At 39.8% G+C, this 14,196-nt stretch overlaps 1 protein-coding gene across 2 annotated transcripts in view; it reads left to right on the top strand.

The window, feature by feature from the left end:
- Positions 1 to 1,180: 1,180 nt before the first annotated feature.
- hpse2 (heparanase 2) overlaps positions 1,181 to 14,196 on the top strand; it is a 50,200-nt gene continuing 37,184 nt past the window's right edge. Inside the window, exons 1-4 of one of the 2 annotated variants that reach the window (XM_047602591.1) lie at positions 1,181 to 1,660; positions 2,371 to 3,063; positions 4,992 to 5,146; positions 5,930 to 6,091. In XM_047602591.1, coding sequence (XP_047458547.1) covers positions 2,780 to 3,063; positions 4,992 to 5,146; positions 5,930 to 6,091 — 601 coding nt within the window. In that variant the 5' untranslated portion in view covers positions 1,181 to 1,660; positions 2,371 to 2,779. Of the gene's footprint in view, positions 1,661 to 2,370; positions 3,064 to 4,991; positions 5,147 to 5,929; positions 6,092 to 14,196 lie in introns of those variants that run through there. The other variant, XM_047602592.1, reaches the window with a different exon arrangement.

Below are 14,196 nucleotides of genomic sequence, written 5' to 3'. Positions count from 1 at the left end.
TATTCTTAAACCTGAATTTGCAACCTTATTTATATAATAATAATAATAATCTTCTCATATATATAATTTCCCTATCTGTTGATGACAGACATTAGTCGCCAGTGGCAAAACAAAACAAACAAACAAACAAAAAAACAACGCCGAATTTAGCCAAATAAAACTTAAAGAAATGCAAAAGTAAATGTCACAACGAAACCAGACCTTCAAACGTCATTGGCAGGAAGTATTATGTTATATTAATCAAACAGTTCATCTTTTACTGCTCGTCAGTCAAGACTTCTGGAAAAAAGTATTTCATTATAATATACATTGTTTTTTAAAGTATTCAAAATATAAAGGAAAAATAAGACAAAAGTAAACAAGACACAGAAAAACTAGGGAAAAAAAATAAATGTAATTATGACACCTGATGAAAAATATAATATTTCACCGATTAAGATGTCTTAAAATTCACAGATAAACTGGAGCATCTGAATCCATGAGATTCCCTGCACACTGAGTACAATTCTCTCATATTATATCTCAAGTTCCACCTTGAAATAAGTCATCGATAAATTGCTTACACGCTTGTTCATTTCGGTTTATTGAGACCATCGACGTGTATAATTGAATGTGTTTTTCATTCATAAAATGTTCCAAATAAATAGGTTTTTCAGTCAATTGAATACATCAGAGTTGGGCATCTTAAAGTCTTCTTTTAATCTTCTTTCTTTTATTTTATATATGTTGTGATAAGCGCAGCGTGTGCAAAGAACATATGCGCTATTTTTTCATTGGTTTAAATCTGAGCCCAAAAAAACAAAAAAACCCGCAAAACAAAACAAGCAAGTTTTTATTTCCACTTCAGCAGTTTTCCACTCCTGTCGATCAGCAAAGAGGCTCCATCCTCATAAAGCTGGCGCAACATTCACGGCATAACAGTGCCTAGAATAGAAATGTTTTGCACAGGCAAACATGTGGTTTCTTCTAAATTATTCTATTATCAGTTCGATGTTTCGTTAGACTAAGGTTTGTTTTCACTTTTCCCAAGAGTGACGTGCCTGAGTTCCATAACGCATAACATTTATGAGCTAATTCAATAACTCATAGCCTGTATAAATATATACAACTTGAATATCTTTCTAATAAAAACTAAAACTTTGGCGGCATTCAAACCACATGTACCTGCGCCAAAATGACAATAGGAAGAAAGGTGAAGCGGCAGTCTTTTGGTTTTCATACGAATTTTACAACAGGCCATATTTATGCTTCAACAACGTTAGCGGAGCGTTTCTGGCACAGGGGTGACTCAGAGCGACGCTCTTGGCTTTTCATGCTTATGAATCATTAGTAGCTTACAAGGCAAAAACGCAGCACATACAGTTTAATGAGAACTTCTGTGCCTAAAGCATGGAGCATTAACACCTTGGATATTTCGTGTTGCGGTTAAATGTATTCGTGAGGAGGTGTCATAGGCCACAATTAAAAGCCTCACATGTTCCGTTTTACTCTCGCGTGGTTTGCTGTTCCGTCTGTCAGAAAGCACTGACCTTAAAGGACCACTTCGCCCTCGTCACTGACCCTGGAGACGTCACAATAGACTCCGCTTTGTTTGGCGTGTCTCTCGCTCCCCTCTGCCCCGGGAACATCTGGACCGAAAAGTCATATAAAGAGTTTATAGGTGAGCTCCATGTGTAGGAACTTAAAATCTCAAATTGGTTTTGAATGTTTCTGAAAAGGGGCCAAATATTCACATCGTTAAATGTCATCTTCGGAACTCTGCAGTCAATCGGTTGATTGTCAAAACGACTTTAGCCTCTAGAGTGAACGTGAAACGCGCTGTTGACAAGTTTGTATCTGTTCTCGTTTTAAAGTAGAACTTTTGCTCTCTTTATCCGCAGTCTGGGGATTCTTGTAGGCCTAAAACCCCCCTTTTTGTCTTTGAGCTGTTAATTTACAATGTTGGCGATGTCGTTTTGAAGCTAGGCAGAAATGACCTTCAGTCAGTTTGTGGTTTGGAGTGCTGATTTTTAGTGAACCTTTGGTTTAATAAGGAGTGTATGGGCGCGTCAGTTTGAATTTGACCTTAACTGCATCTCCCGACAGACCTTTACACAGTCTTTAACTGCACTATAAATGTATTCTGGATTTGTTTTTTTCATAGTCTTAGTTTGATAGTTTTCCAAGTCAGTCATGCGTTTTATTTAACAAATTCCACAAATTGCAGATCTTCACAAATGGAATGGTTTACTCGTTTTTGAATACTTCAGCTACATGACGATCAAGTACTTGATGTTACTGTGCACTGGTTATTGCTAGATTCGTTATTATCATTATTGTTATTATTATTATAATCTACTAAATTCTATTTTGGTTGTTGCACTGTTTCAGATTTACAGAATTAAAGAGAAGGTTGATGCGTATTTCATCAGAAAACACTGCCATGCGTCACTTCAGTCTAAATATGAGCTTGGAAAAGTACTTGTGAGTACTCAGTGCCTACCTCAGAGAACCTTAGAGGGGCGGTGCTGCCTCCTCTTCTCCTCCCAGCTTCTGGCTCTCACAACCGGGAAGGCTGGCTCGGGGCGTGCGCTCTTGTTTGCAGCTCCCAAAATTCTCAGAGGGGCGGGGGGCAAAGGGGGTGAGACAGCTAGACAGGAAGACATATCCAGATCGATGAGACCGAGGTAAAGAACCGCCATCGAACTTCGCCGCAGAAGACTTTATTCAGTCCACTTTTTTTCTTGCCATCTTTAAGCCTCATTACGCGCACTGATCCCCTGCTCTCCAAACCAAGAAGATGCCCAAATCGTCACTGTGCGTATTCCCACGGTCGTCCTTGTGGCTGGCATCTCTGATTACTTTGGTGGTGCAGTCGGTACTCTCTTCCTCCTACTCTTCTTCTTCTTACTCCTCTGCGTATCAGACTCCTGTAGCCGGCGGGAAGCGGCCGGGCTTCATGGAAAGGACGCTGGTTCTCCTGGACGTCAACACCCGCAGCCCGATCAGAGTCCTCAACGACAACTTCCTTTCTTTGCAGCTGGACCCCTCGATCATCAAAGACGGTTGGCTGGATTTTCTGAGGTACTAAAGCTTCCCTTCTTGCAGTCGACATCAATCTGTGTGAGTGTCCATCTCTAAAATGTTTGGTGGTTCTTTTAATCATTACGCACGCAGCCTCGTTGTCTAAATGACATGGGGTGATCCAGGCATGTTTCTCTCTCACTCAGCTAACTGATAGGTCCAGTACTGCACACTGAATTTGATTGAGGGTGGCCAAATCCAAACCTATCAGATAATCGAGGCCGAAAGTGAACGATAACTTCAAATACTATCCATTTTCGCTTTGCTGTTGTTGTTGTTGCTGCTGCTAGTGTTGTTGTTATAGTGAACAGCACGCACGGTATAGTATTAGACAAAAGTATAAGCCCTATAGCCCGTGTAGTCTGCACAGCAAATGTCTATTACACCGGTTAGTATATTTAGTTTTGAGGTATTGATTTATTAATATTATTTTTTGCAAAATATGCTAACAAATAATCCAGTTCACGTGAGTCCAGTGTCAGCCATGTTGTTTCAGTATATATAATCTATTTGTTTAAATGAAGGCTGACATTTTGACCGACTTTTATTCGTTTTTGGTGACTTTTTCAACCGAGCATTACTCGGCACAGTCAAAAAGAAGCACAGTCGACAAACCGCACCACTCTCACCTCATTTGACCACGGACGACAAGTCATACATTTTTTTTTATAGTAGCCATAAAAAAAAGTCTAATCCCATGTTTCATGAAATGTAGGCCTGCTAACTCGCAATGCTGACAACCCCGGCGGCTCGACTGGACTAAATAAGATCAGAAAATGTTAGTCACTCACATTGTTCAGCTAATGCGTCTTTCCTAAATTCTGTACGCCCCCCTGCAGTATCCTCATAAGAGAAGACAAATGTAGAAATGTAAAATCATTCAAGTTTTTTTTTTTTTCCCCCACAGTTCCAACCCATCAGAATCAGTGGTGTCTTAGTACGTTAGTTATACAAGGAATTTGTCTTGGAGTTTGGTGCAAAACAACAACCGCAAACAGGGAAAATGAGACATGCACATAAACACTTCTACAACTTAGTTCTGGATTGTTGTTCATTGCTCAAACTTCCGTCCCTTAATTAAAATGTTACCAGCATACAGGCCTTCATTCTTCTACTATTCGACTAAGGGTTTTGTAAAATCCGAAAGCAGATGCGGATTGTTCAGTAAGGCCTGTTGGCAGTCACTTTATGCATCTTCCGTCATTTTATTGTGGTGCAAATGCAGACTGCCACGTAGGCTGTAATAGAAAATTAAAAGTAAAAAAACGAAACTAAATTTAAGTGCCTTAAGAGTTTTTATTTAGAAACTTTAAATCTTCATGTCAGCATATATATGCAAGCCACTATTAATTATATATTTTTTTCACTTGCAGAAAACAAAAATATAGCAGCCTTTTTAGTCGTCTAGAAAAAAGTACAGATCAGATCTTGATTTTATACCTGTATATTTTATACCTTAACTCTTTGTTTGCATTTGTAATAGCAGAGAATAAAACTTTCGGTCCTTTAAACATCATTCAACTCAACTCAAACTTTATCACATTGTTTTATTCGTGGTTACAATAGTTCCGTACCTGTATCCTAAAGGTTTTTACGCAGGATGGAAAATGGTGTTGAAGTTTGTCACTTGAGTCTGTAGATATAAAAAGATATAAAATAAAATAAATACGATATATGCGCTTTGTGTAGCCTACACCTACAGCAAGATAACCGTCAGCGTTAAGCAAGGTAATTTGTATTTCTCTGTTTTAGAATATATATATATGCACTAAAACAGATCTTCAATAAAATAATCTGAATCAAAGAAGATAAAAAATAAAAATAAAAAAAGAAAATCTGCTTTTTGTGATGATAAGCTGGCGGGTCAGACATAGTTGTGGTTTTTGGACTGTAGTAAACATTTCCTCTCTCTTCTGTTGTGTCCACAGCTCCAAGCGGCTCGTGACCCTAGCTCGCGGCCTGTCGCCTGCCTTTCTGCGCTTTGGCGGAAAACGAACCGATTTCCTGCAGTTCAACAACCAGAAGAACCTCGCCAAGTTCAGAGGACCGGGGCCTGACTACTATCTCAAGAACTACGAGGACGGTAATTACAGATATTCCTCCTCTTTATCTACCCTCACTGTGCAGTATTTCCTCACTTCTCTAAGATGCGCGAGCGTCTGTTTCTCGAGCGGCCATGTTCTTATCCCCAGTGAAGAGGCAGGATGCGTTTTAGTGCGGAGGATTAATTTCCCAAGGAAGCTGTGTTATTTCTTCATTTAAGTTGTGCTTTACACGGCGTCGGTGTATCTGAAAACACAATTAACTGCCAGTTTATTAGAGACACACAAAGCGAAAACGAACGTAAGGGCGTACGTCGTTTAAACTAACGCTGCACGTCGGGCCTGAAATGAACCCCATCTTCCCGAACCAGGCATGTCAAGAAGCCGTTTAGACACAGAAACGCTTGAACAAAATAACTAAAAACACCTGCCTTCAAAATTACAATTTAAACCGTTTTAAACGGATTACTGCGGAGCTCCGTTGTGTCACTTTAAATTAAGTGTGCCTAATAATGTTCGCCAACTGAGTGTATAGCTGGCAAAAAATTGAGACCGTTTTATGCAAGCGTTTAAAACTTCTTTCGATGACATATATTGGCTTTTAAAAAATGAAAAAGCAAAAAAAATGATGCATTTTGGAGGGGAACTACTATTAAAATTGCACATCCTCCAGGCTTTTCGTGCAAGCTGCATAAGATAATAGGATAAAATAAACACAGATACATAATATTTTTTTGGGAAGTGCCAATATAAATGTGATTGTGTTTGTGGAACCCATCAGAAAACTTAAGCGCTCACTAGATTTTTTGCCAACTGGCTTGCAGACATAGTGCGCAGTGACATTGCATTGGACAAACAGAAGGGCTGTAAAGTGGCCAACCATCCTGACATAATGCTGGAGCTGCAGAGGGAGAAGGCTGCCACGACGCAGCTCGTCCTGCTGAAAGAGCAGCTGTCCAACATCTACAGCAACATTACAATAACAGGTAGGAGATCACACACACATAACACAGGTCTTTTTTTTTTTTTAATTCTTTTTTTTTTTTTTGTACCTAGTCATATCCTGACAGATTGTCTGGACTGTGGGTCATGCGCATGCATGCACGTACAGTTCAAAGCACAGCAGTGTAAACCATCAGCTTTCAGAATGACAAATGCAATTTGCAAAGGAGGAATGTGTGGATGGATGCAGGGGTGCAGCGGCGGCGGCCAGTAAACAGAGCGCCGAGATTTTCACCAGTTACAGTTAAGTCAACCTGACTGCAGCAGGAACTCTGGAGTCGTGCTTGTGGGTGGGCTGCATTTCCTATCTGTTATTGTGATTGACTTGGATGGAAATGAGGAGCTGCAGGAGGAGAGAGTAAATGAGGGATAAGTGAAAGATGGGATTTGTCTGCTTAAATTACTGCAGTGTTTAGGATTGTCCAAAAAGCTCCTGCTTGGCAGGGAGTTGTCTAAAAACACGGTGTCAGAAATGATTAGTTAAGATTGTGTGATTTTACAGAGCTTGGAATTCCAAATAAAAATGTGATTGTTTGGTTTAAGTAATAGACAAAATACTATTGAATCTTTAGCCATAAAATACTATGAAAACTTAGGCCATAAGAAAGTGAAAATATACCGTTTATATTTAAATAATATAGGTTTAGGTAACCGCTGGAAAACACAAGCTAGATCAACAACTATAGGAAAATATATGAACGTTATTTACTTACTTTGTTGCCTTCTCAAGCAAACTTCACAAAAAAACAAAAAAAAAAGTCAGCGGGTGGGGAGTGTTTTTTTGGGTATGCAGGATTTTTCTTCCCAAGTAGAGAACCACCCAGAGAGCCAGTGTTGAAAGCCAAAGAGCTTGTGGAAAAGTAATTCTGGACCTGGGATTTGACTAGCAACTCAGAGTGAATACATTAATCAAACACTATATAGGAACTGAAGACATCCATCCAGAATCTTCCAGGGGTTTTAAGTTTATACACATGAATATACATATGTTCTCTGTCATTTCAGGGACGTGTGAAATATCTGCCCATGTGTTTTTAAAACACATTGATAAATAACAGTGCAAGAGGAATGCAAATCTACCTCAAGTGAACCCAGTCGGATGTCACTAATATTTTTGCTCATTGCATAAATAGAACTTGCGGCCTCTCACGAGCGGGTCGGCGGTATATTTACAAAGGTCCAGCTTCCCTCGAACGTAGTGACCCTCTGTGTGTTGCCGTTTGAGTGATGGAGGCAGATAGGAATAACACACATTGGCTGTGGATTTTTAAATAGTCTAAAGTGCAACAGTCAAAACACGGCCTTGCTGCATTTATCAAAGGAGGCAAATACATTTGAGAGGAATTTGGACCTGCTGGTGTGAGGGGTCAGTTCACAAGTTCGGGTCAGGAGTCCTGCACTAATGCACCCTGTCATCAATTTTGTAGCATTGCAGCCGAGCCAAGTGGCCTCTTTAGCCCTCTGGTCTTTCATTTTTTAGATATCGCCAACATCTTCAGATGTTTACATTAGATGGTGCAGTTTTTATCTGTTTTGTGGTATTCACACAACACATAAACATTCATATTAGTAATATATATGTGATGGCAGGAAGGTAGGAACCTGCTTTTTTCATTCATCGTATTATTTCAGATGAGCATTATCACATGACCATACACTACTGATAACTAAAGTCTTAAAATATGTACCTTTATAATAATAGCGCAATATTCTCTTAATATAAATTAAACTGTCGTCAAGACAACTAGCCTCTGTCTTACACATGCAGTACACAGTGAGTGAGACCACATTTCCCATAAGCCCTTCTGCTTCCTGTCACAAAGAGGATGTTATCACATGCTTACTTTGCTGAGCTGCAGCACTGAGGCCAAAAGAAGAAAAATAAAGATGATGTTGAAAATTTACAGATGACAAATGTGTGCAGTTTAAAATCTGTTCTACAGACTGTAGCAATTTGTTGCTTAAATGCCCATATTTTTAAAGTAAATATTAAAAGCAATTGCACAGGTGGTAATGGGATGAATTATATTTTGAAAATATTGGCTTAGTAAGATTACTGGTGAAAAAAAATTCCAGGTAAATATTATTTTCCCACATACTTCACATTTTTGCTTTATTTAACTACGTATCTATCTTATGGAGGATTTTGTCATGTTAAATTTGAACTCCTGTTGTGATGGTTTCCATTAATGGATAGAAGCCGCGCCGAGCGATGGAAACCGGCGCCATGCCGTCTTTGAGCAGGTGCAGAACAGAGCAAAAGGATTTTATTTATCCAAAGATGATTTATTGTTGAAAGGCTCACACAAAAAAAAAAAAAAAAAAAAAAAACCCTTCTTCGCAGCACAAGCCGCAGGTCTGCCTGTCTGTGGGCGCAATGTTGATGTTAAAGTTCGGAAGGATATTTTTCAAAGGTTGTTTGTAAGGGTGGAGCTGCTGTTTTCATTTTATAGCACAAAAAGACTGTAGAGGAATTCATCATGTGTTGACCACCACAGTGGGGAAATAAGTCACGGGAATGACACTGAAAAAGTCGTGAAAGTGCGAACGTGTTTGAGGTACGGTTTCCTTATCACATGGAGTTGAACTCCAAGTTTGATGTGTAGACGAGAGACCTCTCATCTTCGTGGTGGAGATAAACAAGGATACACAGGCGCTGAGGATATGTCTGGTAACATATAGTCTGGTAACAATTAGCCAGGATTCACGGTGCGTGCGTGTGTTAAGACAGGTGGTGTTTAAAGGACCTTTAACAGTCATGCACCATCCTTTTCCACTCACCACCATCTGACCTTTGACCCAGGCTTGTTAGAGCTATCAGTAATGGGGCCGCTCTCGGTTAACATGCGTACAGACATTCAGCAGGGGAATTAAGCGGAGAAACTGCCCCAACCTCAAGGTCATGGCCATCGTCATTTCATGTCTCTCTGCAGGAGTATATCCTTCCATCAGGGATCACTTCCTCAATCCTTTCCTCTCCGTTTTCTTCTTTTTTCTCCCTTTCTCTACCTCCATCAGTTCTGTCTTCCATACAACTTAACACCTCTCCGCGATTTTCCTAATGTTTACTGTTAGTTTAGCTTTGTATATTGTGGCTTCATGTGAAAGTCCAGTGTTTATTTGACGGTTCAGTGAATGAGGCGGTCGGTTCGTTTAACTCGTGACCTCAGTGGCTGCATACGTGTGTTTAAGGCTCAAAGGATGAACACAAATCAATTCAGGAATTTCTCTACTGTGTTATTCTTGCTGAATAAGGTTGGCCGATCAATATTTGGGAACATGGACAAGGAGAAAATCTTCCCAAAACAGAGAAGCCAGAGACGCAAGAGTCAAACATACGATGTTATCAGCCAGAAGGTCTGCAGCTGCTTGTGAGACATTTCTCTTGGACGTATCAGGGATTTTTCTTTGATTTTCAAGAGATACAAAACCTGCCCAAACGAAACGGATACAGTAATGTGGAGTGTGTTTATGTGTCCAGCTCCGAATGAGAATGGGCTCCTTCATTGTGTCTACACAATGTTGTTTGATAGATTAAAGCTGATCTAACCATGACTTCCTCCACATAAAGAAAAATCCATCAACTTCACGAATAAGGAAAGTAATGTTTGGTTCGAGCACATCTTGGACAGTCACATAATGCTGCTGTTCGGCCCGTCATTTTATGTCTTTTTGGTACAGACACGTACTGGATGTCAGTGGAGGAGGGGCATGCTGGGAAGAGGAGCGGCCCAGAAGGGATTTAGGGTTTAAGTACCTCCTTAGGAAGAAGTTTCAGTACCCAGATAAGAGGTAGGATTGTTATTGTCAATGGACAGAGCCGAGCTCATGGAGAGCACGTTTTGCAAAGTGCAGTATAACTGCAAACTAATTTCTAAGTAAGCGCAGTAGTTGAGCAACGCTAAGATAAGTGATGGTTATGGGTTGTTTGGCTATTTCTGGCGGTATTGTTAACAGTCTTAAGTTATGGGTGTGAGGGTAAATGAGCAGTACTTTAAAGTACATTGTGGTAGCCATTGTGGCCGCGTGTTACAAAGAGGCTTGTCAGTGTGCATTTAATGTACAATGAGTCAAAGGGTTGGCATTATGATCAGGCAGATGTTTTGCCGCCTGACATCATGATTCCCGCCTCTCGCCTCGCTCCCTCCTTCTTAGTCTGATCTCACATGCGTAGTATCAGGTGACGCGAGTGTTTACAGTGTCTAATCAGTTGTAAAGTTTAAGTAAACATTGCCGAGAGTGCGTCGGACACTAATACCTGAGTGCCTCTCTTTGAACAGAGGTCCGGCGGCCATAGTCGGAGGCTTCTTATTGAGAGCTGCAGGGCTCCACTGAAAGGAAACATGAGAAGAACGATACTGTAGGAAAGTGTGAAACCGTTCATTCACAACAAATGCACACATGCAGCTGAGCAAAGGCTTGTTCATCTGAGGTAGTGGGTGTATAGTCTGTTATGGATTATTATATGTATAGTCTGTTCTGTCTGTGAATTTTGCTCGTGGCGGTAGGTCTTGCACAGTTGTCCATGTTCTTGAGTTACAGCCTACAGGAGAATAGAGAACAAGTTCATCCTGTGTATGTTTGAGCTATTCTGTTGAGAGAGAGTTTTGATCTTACCTTTTTTACTGATCTTACCACAAAACATTAGAAGGGACGGACAAAGTCTAAAAATGAATTAGTGATTGTGTATATTCTACGTATATATTATATACATAGATATATTGTATGTAGCTACCGCGCTAGCAGATTTGTAGGATGATTTTTCCAAAAGAAATAGCCACTCACTGTTTGATAACTACTATTTAAAGCCTTGAGTTTGGCATTCTTGCCATCACCACATGTTTTTTTTTTTTCTTAGAGGCAGTGAGGAGTGAAGTTGTCCCGATCCTGTTTTTTTGGCCCTCGATCCAATACAGATCTTTTAGTATTTAGCGTTGGCCGAGCCGAGTCCCGATCGGGTCTTAAAAGAACAAAATTTCCACCCTAGGAGATTCGTAGCGGCTTTTCTTATCTTACTTGTATTTTCTATCAGGTGTGCATTGTGCGACTCCATAATAAATTTTAAGTGCAATAAATAGGGCTGTCAAACTTAATGCGATAATAACGCCATAACCCTAACTCGCGTTGTAAAGTTCCTGCGGAGCTGCGGCTGACATGTTGTGTCGAGACGGTAACTCAGACTGCCTGAGTGCACTTGATGCATTCTGTTTGTGATTGCATTTGTAGGTGGCTAATCAAGTGGGTCAGAATCTTATTGCCAGCTCGCCAGACATCCACGTTGCACATGTACAAATGGCCGCTTTCCAGAGTTAAGTGCTTCAATACAGCATGTTTAGTCCCCTGATTTTGGTTCTTCCTCTTCATCAAATTTTGTCTGCTTCGACGCCAGTAATCGGCATTAAAACAGAAGAAGGAAAAGAATGATGTTTCAGGGATGTGGCTTTGGTTTATGGCAAGCTTAAAAGAAAAAAACTACAAAAGACTGCGCCTGGCAGAAGCCCGGTCAGATCATTTTAAAAATGTCTGGATCAGCCCCAGCACTGATCTCCCAGTACAGATCGAGGAATCCCTGGTGAGAAGTGAGGATAGGCATGTCTGTGAACAACAATTTAACAATTTAACTAAACATAGAGAAACTACCTCTGAGCCTACTTATATGCAGCGTAGTTATACTGTATGTTGTTGCATGCCATGCAGAGCAAATGCAAACCAAAAAGATGTGTAGTTTTTAAGGGAATTTGAACTATTCCAAGAACTGCTTAGTCTGAGGGTGGATGTGAGGATGGAGCTGGTGTATTACGGATCGATCCGTCTAAGAAACCAGGGATGCTTTTCAAGCCGTCTAGTAATGACTTACCAATTGCAAGGTTGCAATTCCACCAGTGGGCTACATCCACTTTTTTACACACTGTGTGGTAACACTTAAGTCTGCATGCTACCTTGAGAAACCATCAGCACTTTTGTGTCCACATTTGAAGCCCAATTGTTCATTGCATTTCAATTTTCTCAGTTTTTGAAAGCACATTTCACAGCTGCTGTGGCTCAGGTACCATAGCGAAGTTTCAGTGAGCAAAACTCATGTTTGGTTTGTAATACAGTATCAGCCAGAATCACTATAATGATACAATATGTATATATATCACGTTATTATGGGAATTTTAAACATTTTGCAAAACACAGAGTATTACAATAACATACTGTGTAATACAATAACTTGCATTTTTTTTTTTTTTTTACTTTTTTTTTTACTTCAGATTATGTTTCCAAAGAAAAACTTTCTCAATATCCTGTTTTATCTAATATAATAAGATGGTGTCTTTCAATTCTGTTGTCAAACACACAAACTGACCGATCACAAATGATCGATACTTGGCGTCTGTGTGTTGACAAAAATGTTGTCATGCAAAATATTGCTAAGCTGTGTCAATTCCTCCCCCCCACCACCACCACCCCTCCACTGTAATACAATGGAGAAGACTGGAGTGAAATTTGTGCCCTTGACAAAAAGCATGAATCACTAAGCGGGGCATACAGGAAAGCAGAAGATTAAAAGTCTGGAAGGACAAACATTAGGACCAGGCACAGAACGGGGAATTTCGCTGAACATCTGTGGGTGGCTTTAAAATGTTTTCATCAAAACAAACTGGGCCAGCTGTCTATGGTCAGAGTGGCTCTAGTTAATGCTCTGCTTTTACTCATTTGAAAATCAAAACATATTTTTCTTGCAAAAGTGGGGAACATGCTTCATCTTTCATATTAGTTCTGCTATATGGCGCCTCCCAGCCTTTTATCCGCTCTTTTCCTAATCCAATATTTAAAATCCTTTTGTTAGAAATAGGATTTTTTCTCCAATTCATCTTTTTTCTTTTTCCGTGTCTGCGCGCTCACAATTGTCAGGTTTTTGGAGTTTGGTGTTGCAGCTGCATCAATGACGGGTCCATCTCCAGTTCATTGTTGAATAGATTTATAAGAGATTCTCCTGCCAAGTTTCACACTGTAATACTATAGTGCAGCCAGTTGCCTTGTCGGCAGGAGAAAGAATATAATTTGCTTTGATTTGTTGATCATCATAATGGTATTATTGGATATGAGCAGCCATTGTAGATCTTGGATAGACCAGGGGTAAAAGAGAGAGCATTAGGTTTTGTGTGTATGTTTTTACACATTTTGGATTGCCCAGCTGTTTGCTTTATTGTACTGTTTGAAAAAAAAAAAGGGGGAGCTTGAACCTTGCTGTGCGGTTCTGCCAACAACTGAGCCAAGTCAAAAGTGTAGGGTTTTTACACAAATATATCAAAGCTTTGTGACATCTTGAAATGTAGGGCATGATTTCAAACAGTGGTTACACACTATGAACTTTCCAACACGACTTATCCAGTGAGGTATAGTGACATTAATATTCTTATTTACCTTACTAAAGTATACTAATCCATTTTAAATGTTTGTATTGGGCAGAGCCATTTTTTTACTAGTTCGTATCTCAACTTTGCCATTTTGTAAACTTTAAAATTGACTTTGTAAAAGAAGAAGAAATATTTTAACTGGACTATTTTGTGTAGATCAATTTAATGCTGCTATTTGTAGCTGAGATGCATGTCCTGGGAAGGTTTCAGGCAATTGTTATTAGATTTACTGGACCCATTATTCTAAATGAGAGAAAAAGGAAAGACGCAGAGTAAGAGGAGGAGATATGCTAATAGTCTGTGGTCAGACATAACCAAGGGACGCTGATACAAATAGTGACTCAGCAAACTGGAAATTCATGAAAATACCTTAATGATTTCAATTCGGACTTGGCTCAAGGTTTTCCTGGCACATTGTTTATTTTATTCGATTGAACGATGCCAATACACTGACAACGATTCATTAGAACCAGAACGAGCACAACGGTGGTTGAAATATTGGCATGTGGTAGTTTTGTGGAACGTCAGAGTCAGTGGCTCCCTGTCAATAACCTGTCTGGCAGCAACTCCAGTCAGATGCTAAAAGTTCTTCTTTTACCAGCAAAGTTAGGAGATATGAAATGAATCAAACCTTAGGATAAAAAATGAACAATCCCTGCATAGGTGTACTCACTCTTTGAATCAGT

This window comes from Mugil cephalus, chromosome 13, assembly GCF_022458985.1.
Source record: "Mugil cephalus isolate CIBA_MC_2020 chromosome 13, CIBA_Mcephalus_1.1, whole genome shotgun sequence".
Classification (NCBI taxonomy): domain Eukaryota; kingdom Metazoa; phylum Chordata; class Actinopteri; order Mugiliformes; family Mugilidae; genus Mugil; species Mugil cephalus.
Note: the sequence above shows the minus strand (reverse complement) of the source record. Positions and strands in the feature narration are given on the sequence as shown.